This window comes from Lasioglossum baleicum, chromosome 13 (assembly GCF_051020765.1).
Source record: "Lasioglossum baleicum chromosome 13, iyLasBale1, whole genome shotgun sequence".
NCBI classification, from domain to species: Eukaryota; Metazoa; Arthropoda; class Insecta; order Hymenoptera; family Halictidae; genus Lasioglossum; species Lasioglossum baleicum.
Genome location: NC_134941.1, coordinates 12,390,263 through 12,406,838, shown reverse-complemented (window position 1 = coordinate 12,406,838; position 16,576 = coordinate 12,390,263). Strand labels below are relative to the sequence as shown.

The window sequence follows — 16,576 nt, the reverse complement described above, 5'->3', positions numbered from 1 at the left end:
GCACCCACGGGCGAATTCCATCGGTTCGATGCCGTATAAGCTTCCCTCGGCGAGGATGTATCTCGCCGTAAAAATCGCCCACCGGTACCGCGCCTCCGTTTTAGGCGGCAAGTAGTCTCTTCTTGCCAGATCTGCTTTCCCGAACCGTACGCGTCGATTGACACGTAAATAACGCGTCTCCGCCTCGAGTTCGAGGTAAACGAAACTGGTCGAGACCTCTATCTCCGCCTGTTCGATCATTTTTCCTTTCGATCAGATTTTTTCCCGGTTCGTACCGGGAACGCCGTGATCTTCTCCGCTTTAGGGCATTTCGTTGGCGATCGTCGGAACGATTTCTGTCACCGCCGGCTACAAAAGTGAAACGCATTAGGCCAGTTCGGTAGTTCAGCTCCAAGGATTCCCACCTACCGGATCTACGCATGTGGGACGTAATTTCCAGTTGGTCTCGCGTCGCCTACAAAGTAGCAATCTCGGTGGAACGGCGCGCAATCTAGCTAAAAGCTAGTCGTTTTGTATTTCGCTTCCAGCTCAGGGACACGCAGGGCGACGTCCCTCGAGATTTTTCATCTTTTCTACCTGCACGTTAACGCTTCCGGTCGATATTTTTTTTCAGAAGCGGCCGGTTCGAACCGAACCGCTCGTTTTCAGGATCGATAATGATCGGTAGAGCACTGTGTGGCCGCGCGCCTGCTTCGTCATCGAGCAGGTCGCGTGATCGTCGATCATTCTCGCAGCCTGAAAAATCACCAGTCATCCCCAATTCATTACGGGGAGACTGTTCCCATCAACCTCGCGGAATTGAGAAACAACGGGCTTCCGTACGATCCTGGAAAATCACGTTCGTTGCTCGAGTCGAGCACCGTTTCATCGCGGCGACTCGTCCCGATCGATTCGTTAATGTTTCCTCGATTGTAACGGCCACCACGGCGCGCCGGCCAGCACGCTTTGTGGTCTGCTCGTTTGTGTGGAACGAGCGAGCGGACACCCGTTGTCGCGGAAACGGGAAACGAGCCCGGGGACGTACGTTCGGAGAGAGAACGCGCAGGAAACGCTGTTACGTGGCGTGTACGACAAGCGTCGCGACAAGTGTTGCATTCCCGAGGTCTCGATAAACGGAGCTGCATTGTTGCGAATTTTAATGTGCTCTTCAATATGCATATTTTAATGGGGACGCATCTTGAGGAGTAGGCTCGTTGACAGGATTGCAAGAGATGCCTTCTAATTTCTTGAGAATGCAAAGATCAGGCTTTTCAGTAACCATTTACGTTTACGAGGCGTAATTTGCATATTTGGAAATTGGAGAGCCTAGAGATTTAAATACTGAAAAGATGTGCCTTCTCATTTCTCGATAATGCAAAGGCGCCGCCTTAAAATTAAATGGTTCGGGCGTGTTCGAAGCGCATCGAAACGAGTGTCACCGCAGCCGAATAATTCCAGACACGAAGGTCCCGCGAGCAAGCAGTCCCCTCGCCAGGACGGGCACTCGAAAAAAAGGGAAGAATCAGTATAAAAATGCTTGCGACGAGGATTTCCTCGATCAGATAGGCAGCGGGGAGCCACAGTAAAAAGCAGCGACACCGGCCGTAAACTAACGGCAATGAAACGCGCGGTTAACGAAACGACCGGCGCGGCGACCGATCGTTTCGTATCTTCGGCATCGTATGAGGATCCGCGGGGAGCGATTATAACGGTCGTTAGCGGACCGTGTTTGCGCGAATTCTCAGGCCGATGGCCGGCCAATTAGAATCGAATCGCGTTCGAAACAGCGGTCTCGATTATCGCGACGCGTGCGAGCAAACTCGAACGAAGAAAAAAATGTCTGAACTGGTCGAAACGATCACGTAGATCATCCACGGCGATCAAGGATCTCTCGGCGAGGACACGGCCGTCGAAACTTCCGGCATTTGATCTCTCCGGCGGCTTTTTTCTCACACGCGGTGTCCTTTGAAACTAATAAACACGGGATAATTGGTGTAAGAACGGTAGAACAGTGTGTTTTATTAGAAGCGACGCGCGGATCTCGAGGGTCGTAACTCGTGGGCGAAAACCCAGGAGAGCCCGAGACTGTTACTCTCCCTTCAGGGCGAGAGAGGCGTCCGAGAATCGCCGAGGAAAGGACGCACTCGAGGAAACAATTAAACGCCGTGATCAGATAAGCCGCGCGAGTATCCTCTGGAAAATGTATTCCGTGCTCGGGTCGTGAGCCACACAAGTCTGGATAATAAAGCGAGCCGGAAGTCGCCCGGAGATAGATCCAGCCCGATTCGATATCTCGACGACAGTACGAGGAAGTCTCCCTTTGAACAGCGCCGGATTATCGTCCGGCGAATAATTTCCTCGTAAATTATCTGCGAGGATCTTCCTTGGCTACCTCCACGGTCCAGTTTCGATGCGTTGTGCGGCTGCCGCGCATAATTTATATCGAAATTGCGATTATCAGACAACTTATTGCCTGGCTACTCTCTTCTCTTCGCTCCTGCACTCATTCTTCTCGGGGAGATCCAGATACCGGGCACTTTTTACTCGTTCGTCGTCGTAGGTAAACAGGTTACAGGTGAATGATTGGAATGCAGATGTGGAAGAGGACAAAATGTATTCGAAAGAAAAAAGATGTAGAGAATTGGAGTGGACAAACTGATTGAACGAATGGACAGAAAGGTTTTTACTCATTTCATTCGATATTTTCGGTTTCCTTTCCTCTTCCGTTCCAGATCGATCTAAACAAGTTCCGAGTGGTTTCTGCTCACCCAGGAATTCGCTCTTAATTTCTCGAGGTGATTCCTCAAGCCGTCCAAAGCTAGCAATTACCCGTGAGCCGCATTATCTAAGCGAGAAGGAGGAGCGAGCGCTAACAAAATCATCGGCGATCCAAATAAATCGCAGCTGCACGCTCGGCGAGTCGCATCTTTTACCTACCGAGCGAGCGGAACGCCGTAAAGAAGGCAATAATTAAAACGCTTAAAATTTCACTGCCCTTTTATTTGCGGGCCGACGCGCAAACCAGCGTTTTCACGACTGACGAAGACCGATCCAGCGGGAGCCCCTTTCGTCCTGGTCCCGTTACGCGTAATTAAAGAATCTGCCGCCTCCGACGAAATGCTTCTCGCATCGCCGACGAGATGCCTGCGGCTGAAAAATGAACGCGGCGATATACAGCCGCGGAATGCGGCCCGAAAAAACACATTCGCGTAACGACGCGTGTGAACGTTTAATGTCCCGAGCACGGCCGGCTCGGTAAAAACGAATTGTATGCAGACGGCGAGTCCAATATTTGGACGGTAATGTACCTTTTTATTGGAATCGTTCGTTTTTTACGACGCGATAAGGTTTTGACTATACCCGAAACCAGAATTGTCATTCATTCCTCACTTTTACAAAGATTGTGCACAAAGATTCGCAGTTCCAAGCATAAAATTGTTGCATCGATCGTTCGCTGTGAGAACCAAAGTGCTTTCCGCCGCCAGGCAGTTCAAATAACCGCGCGCGATTTAATCGGGTCTCGCGATTACCGAAAATGCTCGCGGTTAACGGTAGTCGCCGGGATGCCGCGCATAATTCGCTCACGGATCGCGATAAATTATTCATTCTGCATTCGACGCGGCGATGCACCTTGCTCTTTGTGCCGGTTGCGTTTCGTGACTGGCCGCGACCCGCCGGACAACCGATTCACCCGTCCTCCCGATCGTCCTCCTCGCCTAACTATTCCTCTCGAGCCTGGTCAAGCTGTTGCATTCCAGTAGCCGCAGATTTAACGCCTGCAATGTGGATGCACGTGTTCGAAATGTACGGGCTTAACCGGGGATAATTCGACTGAAAACACTATTTGTCGTGTTCTCTTTGAGTAGGCGTGACCACGCTCTTAGGAGGCGTGACCCGTCCAGTAGGCGTGGCTGAGTCGCTCCTCGAGACGTTGCTCTCATTGCATCAAGGATTTTTTAGACAATAGCACTTCCAGGAATGAAAACTTGCATTCTCCTTCCATCCCTCAGGTTTGAATAAGTGTTCGAGTCATTAAGTGATCGCCTTTAAAGAGAACACTAGAAAGAATGGCCCCATTGTCTAGAAACGAAGCGAATAAGAAACGCCAGCGCTTGCCCGAGCGATTTTTCCGCGAATTCAGCAACAGGAATATGCAACAGAGCGTTCGTGCTACCCACGCGAATGATTCCAGGGATCGCAGGCAGGATCGGCTTGTTGCTTTTCCGCGGGAGAGGAACGGATAAGATTATCGAATCAGGAAGATACCGGACGCGATATCGAGGCGTGTACGCGTCGCTGGAAGCTTTTAGCCTTGTGTAGCCGCGGTTCCATGTCCAACGACTCACGGTCCGAGTTTCCCGCTTGGCCTATCCACGGAATCGCGGGCCGCTAATGATCGCCGATGATCAGTGATTTACCGCTGGCACTCGTTGTAATCGGACCGAGCGCGCGCGCGCGCCTCGGTTCAGTCCGCGGCGCTCTCCACCAGCCGGCTGCCAAAGGAACCGGAATGAAATCACCGTTACCGAGTCCCAGCCGCTCCTCTTTTATCACTCTCGCGGCCGACCTGCCTCTCGCGTCGATTACGAACTTTCGATCCTGTTACGCAGTCGTGTAGCCGCTGCTGTTGCTGTTACATGCCGGCTTGTGCGCTCGCAGCCATGCGAGACCATTCCAGATCCAGCAGCCGTCTTCCATTCAGAGAGGATCCTTCACGGACGAATCCGCGATCTAGAAATCCGTCGATTGCTCGCCACCTGAATCGAGCCGCTGGCTGACTTCTGCCCGAACACCTGACGCTTCACAAGTGCCACCAGAGATTTTAGGCTGTTAGACCGAAACAGTGGAAAATTGTTCTTCGCCTACGGAACACATTTCACTTTCCACACATATGTGATCGCGGCTGAAAAATTATTCAGCAAAATTGTAGACCACAGAGTAACAATTTCGCAGGTAGAAAATGAAAGCCATGTAAAATATCACCTGGAGCCTGTGAGGAGCAAGTGGACGCGCACAGGGGATCGCAAGCTCCGCAGATAAAAATTGAGCCACGCGGGGCCCGGCGCGCGATGGCCGAGGGGGGCCCCGATTCCTCAAAAGGAGCCCCACAGGTCTGAACGCACAGGTAGACCCTCGCCAGGGATTATTCTCAGGTGGAAATCTCTCTCGGATTCCTCGCGCGCACCTGTTACATTGTTCAAGCGGGAATAACTCAAGCTCGCGCCGCGTAGATCGCGCAGCGACAGCGACGAGGAGTAATTGAATTATGTAGGGAGCGCGACGTTTGAATTAGCGGTGCCGCCGGTTAGAACTGCGAGCCGCGAATTTATTCGCGCGACGGCGAAAACGCAGTCCGTTTAATTAACGCGACCACGTCCGACGATGACCGTCTTCTATTCTGTCCACAGAGCCGGCGGGATCGGAAAACGGCGGCAATTAATAGCGCGGTTCTTAATTGCGAACCAATGTAGCGTAACGTGTAACGATAAAGAGGTATCGCTTCTTCTCGCGACCGAGACTGATCGAATTGTAGTACCGTTTCATTTGTCGATCCTTCCCAGCACGCGCTCGTTTTCCATTATAGATCGCCGCGGAACGTGCGTGGGCGAGGATCGACCCGCGGAACGTTGTTCTAACTTCTTTGGGATCGAGAGCAACGCCCACGCAACACATTCTCCGAACATAGAGAGTCGACATTTTCCTTGGGATAGGTGTAAGGCCTCAGGAGCAACGAAACCACGCCTACTTGATTCGAAACCACGCCTACAGAGGCCAACGCACCCACAGAAAAACACAAGATCGAGAGTCCCTTCCTCCTCTAACGCGATTTCCATCGGAACCGCGGTGCCCAGGGGCAACTGGAACGCCCCCAGGGGCAAGATGCCCCGACAGAGTGTAGTAGACAATGTCGGAGCTCGCGGCAATCGTAGAGAAGTCGCATCTTCGGCTTTCATTCCAGATCGCCGGAGGGTTTCGCGATCGAGGCGATCATCAGCGATCACGACGCGTCTTCGATCTAAGCCCTCGATCTTCGGTGCTGCCAGCAGGGTGCCGGCACCCCCGCGGACTCGATCAGCGTTGGTCCCGTGCCCGTTAGAGGCAACGGAAACCGCGATAATGATCGTTATTACGCGTCGCTCGTAAATCGAGCGATTTGTCGTCGCCGGAACGAAACGGGGCCAAGCTCGTTCGTTTTATGGCACAGTGTTTTTAATTACGGGATCCGCCTCGGCGAGAGATCGATTTCTCACGCGGACATCGACGAGCGCTCGGGAAGATAACGCTGGACGGCACGCCCACGTTCTCCAGCTTCCTGCTTCGGGTTTCTGTGTTTATCACATGGGCCGGCTTATAATTGCTCAGCTCCAGAAGCTCGCTTTTCGCCTCTCTGTCTCTCTCTTTCTCTATGTACTACCGATACGACCACGACGGGATTAACAGTTCGATGCGGCGGCGGCGCTCGCTTTTACAGTTAACGCCAGAACGCACCGACCACGGACAGAATGCTAATCGCAACGTCCACGCACCGGATTTCCACCCTTCCGCGTCTCGAGAGGGGCCTTACGCGGAAAACGGGGCCAGACTGACCGTTCGGCGTACTGAAATCCGTTGCCGGGGCCCTTGATCGCTGGACGCAGACAGGAATTCTGTTAGACGTGAGAATAGTGGTAGAAATTAAGGTCGAAGATTTTGCAGCTTCGATTTCAGAATCTTTAAAAAGTCGAAAGTTCGGAAAAGCCTTAGTGGAAATAGTGTTGAACGGTCCAGTGAGTTTCGAACCACCCTGCATCCCTGCCACCCGAATGAATTCCGAAAGATCGGACAGCTTCATCAGGATTCCTCGGATAAGTACCGATGCTAACTCGTGTCAGGAAATTGCTCTTCTTGCGTACATACCTTGTATTCGATCAATCAGATCAATTAAGCCGCGTAATTGGCTGATCAATGTTCCGTAACGACTGATTACGGATACATAAAGAGGCACATCCGTCCACTCTCCTTTTTCCAGCCTCCGTGCAAAACCTCGAATTGATTATTCATACGGGGCGATATTAAAAAGTGCCAGAACCAAGATACGGCAAATAAGAGCTGCATAGCAATTATGTACCGCATTTAATTTCCACCTATCTGATATGTTCATCCGCGCCTCTCGTCTCTCGTCAAATTCGCCACACCCTTGTTTACGCATTCCTTCCTCGCTAATCGTCGCTGTTCTTCTGTCTCTACCAGTCGATGGTGTTCCCGTCGTCGTAACTGTTCATTTCTTTCTTAACGCATTTTCATATCTGTTTTCGCACGCGGCATTGTGTCCCAGCCAGGTTTAACCTATTCCAGCGACTCCGTTTCATTATCCACGCCTATCCTCCTCGCTTCTTCTCGCGGTCGATCACCTTTTACGTGCCTCCACCGAAAGAAACGCCTCTCGATCCTCTCGTCGACTTGTACCCTGCTACATCGCGCACCGAGGTGCGTTGCAAACCGACGCAAAAGTTTCTTGCTGCAGCCCCCGGTTTCTTCGCGAGATACAACTTCTTCGATGTACCATCAATCCGGCTGCTATTGAAGGGTAATTCTTCCAACCATTGTGATCGCTGAATCGATTATCGTTGCACAATCGTTTTCTCTTAGCTGCGAGGACAAAGGAAATAAAATACAAAACGTTGCATCATTTTCACCGCTCAAGGAGTCTCTGTCCAAGCTGATGTGTAGAGAAAATGGTCGGATCTCTCTCTCTTTCTGCAGTCCACGCCGACATAAGCTGTTAGGTCATTCGGAACGTCATTTCGTTTTCTCGAGGGAAAATGAAAGGCAATTTTTTACCATTTAGTATCAGTTTTATGACATTTCCAGGCAACTTGAAGATCCCATAGAAGATTTCTGTTTCTTTCAAAAAGTGAAAGAAATGGTCGTTCTGAACATTTAGAATGGACATTTACAAATCGAGACTTTTTAGATTAATTTTTAGAATGAATCCTTCCAAAATCCGTTTCGCACGAGGCTGACGCCGCGGATGATCGACGCAGGCATCCCCGGATCCCGAACGGAGGCAGTTTCCTCGAACCGCGAGGAGCATGATCGCATAATTACGCGGCCTCCTCTCCGCTCTTAACACCCGGCCGGTAATGGCCTCAAATTATTGTAATCCCGGCGATCGTATGTTCCCGCAATTTCCATCTATTCTTCCTCGTTCCCTGCAACTTTAAAAGAGACGGATCCTCTGCAGGAGAGAGAGAAACAGCAACCGGAAGAGCGAGACTCGTGGATCGACAGTGAAACCGATCTGTTCTCTCGTTCCACGCGGTCGCGTGCTGCGAGAAAATGAAAAACCACGAGAGCTGGAATACGAAAGAGAGAGGTTCAAGGTTCAGGGTCACGGATCGTTCGAAAGAGGGTTCGGAAATATGCATACGGGGAAACGTTATCCGCGTTGGATCGAAACGGGGGATCGACGTGTAGGATGTCGGTGGATCACAGGTAGCACGGAGGAACGTCGCACCGATACCCAGCCTTTAATTACTCCGGATGGAATGGATGCCGTAAACCGCGAGGAAAGTCTGTCCGATTGAAACGGAAAGCGCCGGATAATTGCCGCGTGGGGGACGTTGCAACGCGTTGGCGCAAGAAGAAGGTCTGGGTTAGGGCTATCTAGAGATTCCTGACATCCCAACCCTTTTAAATACTTTCCACATAACCTTCGTTTGGAATTCCTTTGATCCTGCCCATCGGGTAAGTCTCGCGAAAATAAATTCGCTTCGGACGCGGCTGCGAGTAATTTCTTGTCGCGATCTTCTGGACGGTTCTTCCGGTCTTTGAAACATGCGGAAAGGTGAGATAGGGAAGCGGAAATAAGGTGAACGCAGTAGAACCGCCGAAGTCTTCGAGGAAGAGAGGTTTACACTACGAAATTCGACTTACAGGGGATTTGTACAAGAATTATCAGGTTGTTAAGTATGGAACTTGTCATGTTTCATACTTAATGACCTGATAAAAGAAAGAAATGTTCAATTTGTGGAGATGAGTACAGAACGCGATCAGAGCTGGCTCCCCTTTCGACAATATTTACTGGAAATAAAAAGGGATCACGGGGCACTGGATGGGTCCCGGAAGAAACGAGGAAGTTTCGCAGGTTTCACGGTCGAAAGACGTGGCCCGTCTCGGACGAAAGTCGGGATGGCTATCGCGGGCATAAATTACAAAGACAATGGGCCCTGGCCAAGAGAGAAGAGGAATAAAAAGTGTTGTCAGCGATTGGTGAGGGGCCCTGGTCCCCCTGTACGGGCATGAAAAACCGAAACAGGAAGTCGTCCGTGCGTCTGACAGCGGGGTAAATAAATGACGGTGCGCGCAAGAAGGGGACACCGTCGACTATACCGGCGAAAGAAAGCGAGAAAAAGGAGCAGAAGAAGAAGAGACTAAAGAGGGGGACTGAGGAGGTGCGGGATCTCTCGCGAGGCGACTTCGTACGACGCCGCTGATCAAAACACAAAGAGCCGGTGACTGGGGAGATAAAGGAGAGGAGAGACGCGAAGACACGACGATTCTCTCGAGACTGGGATGTTTGTACAGGGTGTTTCAAGATTATATGTCGCGATCGCTGTAGCGTGATTCCGCACCTCCAGATAGGCGGAGATTTTGGTCCAAATTGCTTTTTATTGCATCCTATAGTACTCAATTCAACCGTTCTCTTGAAAAACGACTTTAAAGATTCGCCAACTATAAATTAAAGTGGTATAAACGTGGTAGGGATTATTCTACTTTCATTGCATGGCGACTCGAATAAGTTCATGAATAAATTCATGTTCCATTTTAATCTGTGTTACACTTTAAAATGAAAAGAATGAGAAATGTTTCGATCCCAGCGTGAAAATGGCGAGAACAGCTGATGTTTCGGGCGTCCATCTTGTCGGAGACGTTCGACTCCGCAGCCGGAGGCTCCGCGAGGGGTAAAAACGTGGCGGATGACGAAAATGAGAAAAGGAGCGAAAGAACCGAGCAGAGAGAGGCACGAGGACGAGAGAAGCGCGGGGAGAGGTTTGAGGTCACGGACCTTACGCGGAGAGATCGGGCTCCAAGCCGCACAGGTGGTGGTGCTACCTCGGAAAGCGTTTAAACTCGCTAATGGAAAAGACCGCGTCGAACCCCCGGGGCTATTTGAAAGCGACACGCAGCACGTTCGCGCAATTTACGCGTTGCCCGCTCGCTGATGCTGATGGACGCCGAGGATCGGTCTCCGGACCCAATATCTTAGGGAGACCTGACTTCGGTATCGCCTGACGCTTACGAGATCTCACCTCGAGGAAATCGTATTAAACGGCGAGCCGTTTCGCTCCATTCGATACCCTGAAATCGTATCCTCGATCTTGAACGTTCTCCGGCGGCTGTTCAACATCGTGTCATTCCTCGTGGCTTCACCTTGAAGTGTTGCTCGGCGCGGGAACGCAGGCTCGCATGTTCCTATGAGCGCCCGGGAATCGTGAAAGGAACGATCCTTTCGATCAGATTGACTTTGATGGCCGTTCTCCACTCGGTCGTTACACTACGACGTAAAATAGACAATTTGGAGATGTTCTGGGATTTGCTAAAAATTCGGAACCTAAAATATTTCTATTTTCTATGATTTTCTAGGTGGATATTAAATTTATATAATACCACATACAATATCGGAATGTTTAGTAATTGATTCGATACCAATAAAATTGTAAATAACGATTAATGGTCCCTCAGAGTCATCGCTTGACTGCTAAGCATGATCTAGCGAGCGCAAAAGCTACGTTGTCGATCGAATTAGCCGATGGTGGATCTCGCAACCATCTCCCGGCCGAGGAATTCAATTCTCCGTAGGCACTCCGATCTTTCCTCAGGATCGCGATCATGCGAACCAGTGGTTTCGGTGCGCACCGCTTGGCCGGACATTACTCGGCGAACGGTGAAAGTATCTATCATCGAGCGCCGCGAATAAACAGGGCCCAACCCAGCGACGTCGAGCTGCTCGGTTTTCAAGGTCGAGAGACGTTTACGACTTTATGGGGCAATTACCCTGGTATACTGCAAGTTAGTTTGCGGCCTGGCCGCCGGGCTTCTTCTCCCTGTCTCCGGGCCGCGTCGTCGTTGTCGAGGATCGCGCCGGCTGTTTCAAATGAACTTTACACTTACACGGAAATCGACTCCGGCCTCTAAACGGTACAAGAACCCGGTGCCTTCGATCATCCGAGAAAATGGCCAATATTCTCTCTGGACAAATCGTCTAATTCATGGACCGTGTCGTGTCGACAATTCTTTAGGAAACACTACGCTTACATTAAATCGTTTAACCCTTTTTCTTCCGACCTAGAGACAGAACATTTTTGTATGTACATCTTTCGACCTAGAGTACTTCGAAATTGGTATAATACCTGAATTGTTTATAGAAGTGAGTTTAAAGAAAGCGAAGATAATTATGCAACTCCGTTGGCAAACTATCAGATCTTTCAAGTTCCCAGTTTTTCGTGTGGGGAAAGTGAACGATTACCGTCTCGTAGAAAAAGGACACGGTCCAGCAGCTTTCCCTTGATTCCTGGTGGCTAGTGGCGAGTGTCCTTGAGCCGAAGGAAGCATCCTTGAAGCCTACCGTTAGGGAGCGAACCGGAAACCACGGCATCGTCCTGCGGTGACCTCTCGAAACCACTCCATTCCTCTTCTTCCATCTGCGTTTTTTCCCCCGAACCGTCTAATCTCGGTGGTATCAGGCGATTTATCTTGGAAACTGGTTCGAATGTTCTGTTTCGCTACTGGAATTACAATTTCCTGGTGTGTCGCTGGTAGCTTGTAGCTGCCGCATGTCCGAGGAAGTTATGTCGCTTGTTGAAAGACCAAAAGAAGAACTCTTTTTTGAAAAACGTCTGCACGGTTTGTCTCGTTCCAGTTCAGAGCAAAGTGAGATGCTCGGAGCAGTGGATGGAGGTTGACATCGTGAGGAGCAGTCCGCGGGCCAGTATATATCTGCAGCAGCTGAAGAATTTTCCAGGTAAAGATCGATCCGTGTTCCTGTCCCCGGTATCGTGAAATATAAACGGGAAGCGGTGGCCGAGCAGTTTACACGCCTCGAAATCTCTACCTGTATATACTCTCTTTTGCAGACGAGGCTTGCAAGCCGCAGCTGAGCAACGGCGTCGCCACCTTCCGGTTGTCCCTGCTCGAGGAGGACATACTGCGGTGCGGCATCACGAAAGTCGTTAACAAAGTCACGGTAGGACGACCATTGCCGTTCGCGAATAATTAAAACGATCGAACGATCCCGCCCGCGCGTCGCAAAACAAACAATAGAATGTTACACATCTCCGCTGAATAATTTTCGTGGACGCAAAAGTACAAGCTCGCAGATTTATTAGGTCGTTCGGACAGCCATTTCAATTCTCAACTTTTCCAGGTAAATTTTAAGAAAGCAGAATTAAACAAAATCTTTCTTTTTAGCGGTAGTTAGCCCTTGTAGATCTGGTATGAATAAAAATCCTACCAAATTCCATCAAATTTTACGTTGCAGCATTTCCTGAAGATTTTCAGAATCCATAAATGCATAAATTACTTTCCGAACGACCTAACCGTTTGCCAACGATAATATCATCCCGCGAATCGTGTAGCTTTTCGGCTTCGCGACTAGGGTCAATCCGGACCCTATGACCGCCGGTGAAAGGTGGCCGAGCGTGGGTTCGAGATTGATAAAAGAAGAATGGCAGGCAGGAGGATCGATCGATCGTTGCGGAGGCTCTAACGCGCGATCCCGTGGGGTTAATTTAACGGCCGGTAATGATACACAGGGTCAGAAGGTGTACTTTCATCGGATAATAGTGGAGGAGCCGGCGGACACGAGCAAGCACACGTTCACCGTCAAGTGTGTCATCACGGAGGTTCTGGTGAAGCCTGAGATCTCGATCGCGTCGAATCACACGACGGTGAGGCGCAGCGTCTTCCCAGCAGGCTTTCAAGAACCCGAGTAAGTTTTCCAGTGCCTTGTGCCGAGGCCTGTGTTCAGAGTGCTCAGCTTGGTAACAGTGTAAGTCCGCCTCTCGCGAGGAAAGATCAGGCACGCGAGCTAGCGAGCCGAGCGAACAGTGAAACACCTGTTGCTCCGCGGTGCGGCGCGGTGCGGTGACTGCACGCGAGTTGCGTTCGTTTTCGCGTCAAGGACGGGCTCGTTTTAATAGATTCGGATAGACAAGAAGCCGTCGGCTGCGAGCTTGAACAGTTAGCATCTTCTGCTCGAAGATTCCTTTCAGCCAACTGTGACTGCTGAACGAGCGAGATGCCTTGAATTTTCTGGGTCGGACGGGAAACGAGCCCGTCCTTGTAAACGCGTCGGATTGACCGACTGTGACGGTGAAAATAGTCGGACAGGCTCCCGAAGGGGCGGAGCCAGGGCCTATAAGCCACGCCCACTCGTGGTTTTGTAACTAGGCAACGCGCTAAACTTGTACATCGCACTCTTCGCTGTTGTATGTCTCGCTTGTAAAATTGCAGAAAAATTATTCCGGTCCAGGAGCCATGTTTTCACGGCACCTGGAGCCAGACCCGACCCAGACATAGCCCCGTGGGGCACGGCCTTGAGATCGAGAGCGTCGATCGCTCGAGATACAACCTTTTCCGACGCATTTGCCCCGAAGCACAGCTCGCAGGTGAATCGGCAGGAATCGTTGCCCATCACTGCTCCACGTAGAAGATCGCCGAAGCCTCGATCCGCGAAATAGTTTCATAGAGAGAGAGAGAGCTTGGCTTTTTTGCTCCGTTGATCGGCCGGCGATCACCTTGATTCATGACGCCGCGATCCATTTATTTGTCGAGTGGCACGGCGCTGGCGAGCAGGTGCTGGAAAACCTGAAATGTAATTTTAGCCTTGATCGTCGTCGCGTTACGCCAGCGAGAGAAGACTCTCCTCTCCTTCGGCCGTATTACTTCGATGCGTATTAGGTGGACAATGAAATTCGCGACATTGTGTTTGTGCGTAAAGTTATTCATTGCGGGTGTAAAAAGGAACTGTGCTCTTGCATTTCTCTCTTTCCGATATCGATTCTGTTAGTAATAATGAATAATTCTGTTCGAGAAAATGCGAAGGTCGCGAACTCGCTTACCTAATGTATAAAACTCGAGTCCCGCGTCGTCATTCGTGCAGACCGCCTGCCATTCCACCGGTAAAAACCAGCAGGTGCCGTCCGTCCGGCGGTTTTTGCTCGTTCTAGCATGTAAATGTCGTCCAAGGTGCGCTAACGACCTCGCTGAAGAGTCGTAATCATGACTAATATTCCGGGGACATCAACCCTTGTGTCGATACGCGACCGTTTTTACCGAGCGACGATGTCTAAGCGTTCGTTAGACTTTATAGTTCCAACAGCTTGCTCGTGTGTGTACATCAGATGTACGTTAATTTTTTAATCAGCTGAAGATATAAACATCGATGAAAAAGCCGGAGGCATCGTGACAAGCAATCGACTTACGTCTGTTTTTTGGTAGCATCGATAATTTTATGGATGTTCCAGCATGATTGACTCTCTTTCTCTCTCTCTGGAACGACGACTCTCGGTGCGAAATTATCATACCCGTAAATCAGAGGAATTTTTCTACCACTGTCCTCGAGGAGTAAATCGGAAAATTATAATATCAGCGGTACGAGTAAATACTGCTTTGAGTTAATCAGATTTGTACGAACTTCGAGTTTCTTCGAATTAATCGCCTCGCTGGAGGGTTGGCTGTATATCCAGGTAGCGTTGACGCAAGGGTTTGTCTGGTGTTTCAGCGAATTTTCCGGCTGTCAGTCTTCCATCTCGCTTCTTACCGAAGCCGATCGATGCCACATACGTCCCACGCGGGATCATAATCCTAGCTGTACTCGCCTATCGGTAAAAATCACTTTGAACGACACGGCGATCCGGCGAAACCCTTGAACTCGTCGGTGTACGGGGGAGACACGGCTTTCGCGGTGAGAACGCTGCCAAATTGTGATTTACGAACGACAGTGGAAGGGTATTTGCATACCGGCCGGCCACGGACAGCTGCTGGGAAACCCGTAATGTAATTTTAACTCGGCACAACGAGTGGACGGCTGTCAGCCGTAGGATCTCTCTTCCTGCTTCCCGTCGACGAAAGTCAGCCTCGTCCTGGCGACATTCTTCCAGCACGCTCCTCGTGTTTAAAGAGAGAGAGAGGAAGAGAGATTCGCAGGGAATTTTTCCAGCGTTCCTGTTCCGCGGTTAAGCTAATTTATTGGCACTAATCGATCGTAAGCTCGACGATCGCTGTTCCACGTGGATTCCACCGGATCGCCCGGTGTCGCCTGTCTCCTTCCGCCGCACCAGGAAGCTATAAAATCTTTATTGTTGAATTATCACGCGGTATCTCGCGCGGAGGCCGATCCACGGGGTCAGCGAAAATTCTTTCTCGATCTTGATAACTGTTTCTGCCTCCACGAACCCGATGGAATTGCACGCACGTCCATCGCGATTAGGGATCGACGCGCCAATGGCCCGGTGATCGATCCTCCGGAAAATCCTTCGCAGCCCTCTCGATCCTCGTGATACCGTCGAATTAGGAACACCGAACATTTTACGCATCTTTCAGAGGATTAATAGGAATCTTAACGACTGTTAAACTTCATATGTTCCGGTTATTATGTTGCTGAATGTTAGAAATTTTTGTCTTCAGCTCGCACAATGTGGTGATCGGTAATACATACACCAGTAATTTGCAACGAACTGTCTAGATTGCTCCCTGCAGCGCCGTTCCAGGGTAAATAGCGTCGCAGAAGGGGCGGGCTCGACATAGAATGGGCGTGGACTGCCTCGGTGGGCGTGGCTACACGGCTCTCGGCTCTCTTGGAGCTAGAGCAGAGTCTCTCAGGACAATCTGTGCTGATACCCATTTTCAAACGTTAACAATTCGATATCCAGTGGTAGTGGAAAACGTCTAGTAAACTAGAAATTGTCGCAACATAGACAATTATCAACGGTGGACAGTTTGCCCCCTTTTTTTCCTCTTGTTGGCCGACGAGTCCCGTTCGCAACCGATGCCGTTCGATTCTCGGGTGCCACTGAAACGGTGGATGATTCTGCAAAAGGAGAAACTCGATTCAGGTTGACGAGGACTCGATGACTCTCGGAAATAACCCCGACCTCCCGGTTCGTTTCCCGGTGGTTTTTGCGAACCGTTAAATAGGTTAATTCTCTCCTAACTGTTCCGCGAGAAACATGTAGATCATGGCTGCCTGGCGATTCCGTGTGGTTTTTACAACTTGTTGCCAGCTGGCGAAGGAATCTTCGAGGAACGACAGAAGGCGCATCTGCGTGGGGAAATTGAATCTGTTGTCTGTTGTTTCATGGAACAGCAGGGTCGAGATCAAGGCCGAGATCTCGGTGTCAGCTCCCATGCCGATCTTAGGGGTCGGGGTCAGACAAGGTGGGACTCTGGTGACCGGTGAGCTGAGCGTCAGTCCCGGAACGCCTCTTCAGATGGAGATCTTTTTGGATAAGGACTCAGCTCCTGTTTATGGTCTCTTGGTCAGCTATATGCTGGTCACCGACACGAAATTCCAAGAGGAAACGATCATTCTCAACGGGTAATTAAATTCTTCATG

General features: G+C 50.4%; 1 protein-coding gene across 2 annotated transcripts in view; it reads left to right on the top strand.

Moving 5' to 3' along the window:
• The window catches only part of Qsm (Zona pelucida superfamily protein qsm), a 28,812-nt gene that overhangs the window by 10,493 nt on the left and 1,743 nt on the right, over positions 1–16,576 (top strand). Inside the window, exons 2-5 of one of the 2 annotated variants that reach the window (XM_076437316.1) lie at positions 11,882–11,983; positions 12,096–12,205; positions 12,774–12,949; positions 16,331–16,558. In XM_076437316.1, the coding sequence (XP_076293431.1) occupies positions 11,882–11,983; positions 12,096–12,205; positions 12,774–12,949; positions 16,331–16,558 (616 nt within the window). Of the gene's footprint in view, positions 1–11,881; positions 11,984–12,095; positions 12,206–12,773; positions 12,950–16,327; positions 16,559–16,576 lie in introns of both variants that reach the window. The other variant, XM_076437315.1, reaches the window with a different exon arrangement.